At 49.0% G+C, this 2,690-nt stretch overlaps 1 protein-coding gene across 1 annotated transcript; it reads left to right on the top strand.

Annotated features, from left to right (window-relative positions):
* Positions 1-1,338: 1,338 nt before the first annotated feature.
* Positions 1,339-1,881, top strand: LOC308294637 (protein jagunal homolog 1-B-like; the record flags this gene model as incomplete). Its single annotated transcript, XM_080737393.1, has 1 exon — positions 1,339-1,881. The coding sequence occupies one exon, from the start codon at positions 1,339-1,341 to the stop codon at positions 1,879-1,881; it is 543 nt and encodes a 180-aa protein (XP_080593519.1).
* Positions 1,882-2,690: the final 809 nt, after the last annotated feature.

The following is a 2,690-nucleotide window of genomic DNA, read 5'->3' as shown; positions in this document are numbered from 1 at the left end:
CCATTTACTAATTGAAGCCGAGGCCGAATTGGCCCGAATCGCATGAAAGAGGCCTCACAGCACATGGTTGGTTCTACAGACTCCAACTTTAGTTTCGGAATCTCCGTATACAGAGGTGATGTCTGACATCAGGGTTTTCCGGAACCGGCACTGTGTCTGCCACACAGTCAGAGGCACAGACAGATACAGAGATCTCCATAATGGGCAAGGGACACAAACAGACAGATACAGAGATCTCTATATATGGGCATAAAATGGATGCAGACAGACAGATACAGATATCTCCATATATGGGCATAAATGGACACAGGCAAACAGATGGTCAAAACTGGTCCTATGACAACAGGTTTAATGGGACCGTTCGTCCCACCGGCCTCAAATTAGGCACACGCGTTCCCCCGACCCGATGCGCAGTTTTCCGGAACCAGCGTGAAAGTTTTGGAATCTCTGTATGCAGAGCTGATGTCTGACATCAGGGTTTTCCGGAACTGGCACATACACGGGCATGAAAGGGACAGAGACAGACAGATACAGAGATCTCCATACATGGACATAAAATGGACGCATACAGACAGATAGCCTACAGATACATCCATATGTGTGCATAAATGGACACAGGCAAACAGACATCGTTCCTGAGTAGGCCGGTCCCCGACTAGACGTTCGGCCGCCCGTCAGGCAGATACAGGGATCTCAATATATGGGCATAAAATGGACGCAATGGTCAAAACGGGTCTTATGACAACAGGTATAAGGGGGTTTGCATTAAAGAGCGGGGCATTCATTCCTTATTTACATCGTTCCCGAGTAGGCCGTTCCCCGAATAGAGCTTCTAGTTACCATTATGGGCACAGCGGTCAGACCTGTGGCTCTGGACAACCGGATCTCTGTATCTGTCAGTCCATGTCCCTTTTGTGCCCATATATGGAGATGTCCGTTTCTGTCAATCTACCTTTTATGACGATATATAGTACATGGAGATATCTGTATCTGTCAGTCCTTATCCCTTTTATGCCCATATATGGAGATCGCTGATGTCATGAGCATATGCCCATATATGGGCATGCACCCTTTTGTTTCCATATATGGAGCTGACTGATTTGTTTGTGGCTGATGCCATGACGACACACTGTGGTTAGACAACCCACTTCAAATGTAGGTGTAGCTGCATTGGGAACTCCTTATATGGTTATGACTGTGTCAGAGTGACGTCATAGGTGAGTGATATCACAGGCGTGGCCACATATATTTAAAGTGTTGTCTTCGTTGGATCCCAAAGCATTTCTGACTGTGACCAGCGTTGGGTCAAGGCTTGCAACAGAAGGGCAGAAGGGCATCATGGCATCGCGCGCCGGTCCCAGAGTGGAGGGTACAGACGGAAGTGACTTCCAGCACCGTGAGACGGTGGCAGCACGCTACCAGATGTGTGTGGGCTTTAAGTCTGCCATCCGTAAGCTCAACGTTCTCCATGCCCTGATCTGGCTGCTGATGGCAGCTCAGGCGATCTTCGGCCAGATGAGCCCGGCCCGCGATTATTGGACGGCCTCTCCCTTCCACTGGACGAACCTGTACCTCCTCAGCATCGTTCCCACCGCCTTCAGCCTCATGGCCCTGCCGCGCAACCACGTCAACTGCCTGGTCGCCTCCGTGATCAGCGCGGGGCTCTTCTGCGTGGCTCCGCTCCTCTACGGCGCCATGGAGATGTTCCCTGCGGCGCTGTGGCTCTACCGCCATGGCAAGGTCTATGGCTTCATGTTGGGCTTCTTCACGTGCGTCGTCATGATGGCGATCGCCGTGCCGCTGCACGGTTGGCAGATCTACTACAGCAAGAAGCTGCTGGACCAGTGGTTGACCAGCACACAGGAGAGGAAGACAAAATGAGAATACTTTTGAGCTGTCACAGAAATCGATACAAATCTAAATAATCAATCATTGACTACTTGACCTTAAAATCAACAGTCAAATTCCCATCAAGATGGGATTCCGGAGGTGCAGCGGTAAAGAACATGCCCACCACTGTGGAGTCTAGGGGTTTGAATCCAGCTTGCCGTGTGTCTTACAATCTTACAATAAATGGCATAGAGTCGGCCGGGAAGGCTCTGGCCGTGGCCCAAATTAGCCAATTGATTGGCAATTCCAGCCTAAGGTGGCGTTTACACAACACCACTTCCACGAGAAATCCGCAAAATGAAATGTCATATTCCGGCATTTTCGGGGGTTGGAAACGCAAGATAGTGAATCCGATCCTCCTTGCGTTTCCAAAACAAATTCTGTGACAGGAAGTAGAGGGGACATGATGTCACACACTGCCAGATAGTGTGTCACTGCCACCTAGCGACCTGGCGTGCACACTACATCCTTTCAGTCCCAGTGCGTCTTCGTATGAACACAGGAAAAAAGTGTCACGTTTTCTTTACAGACCATTGTTGTCTAAACATGGCCTAAGACCCACACCTGTCCAATTCCTCACAACTGCCATTTGTTTACCTGTCAGTCCACTTTCCAGAGTCAGTTTACACTCTTCAGACATTCTCCACACATTACAACAACAACTTTCCACACAGTTGGCTAAATTGATTGACTAATTGGGAGCAGAAATAATGGTGAAAATAAGTGGTTATTCTAAATAAACAAATAAAGCGCTTGCTTGAATAGCATGCTGTTTAATTAGTGTGGTTGCCCCTGCAGAG

This window comes from Nannobrachium achirus (assembly GCF_963921795.1).
Source record: "Nannobrachium achirus genome assembly, chromosome: 11".
NCBI lineage: Eukaryota > Metazoa > Chordata > Actinopteri > Myctophiformes > Myctophidae > Nannobrachium > Nannobrachium achirus.
This window is presented reverse-complemented; position numbering and strand designations above follow the sequence as displayed.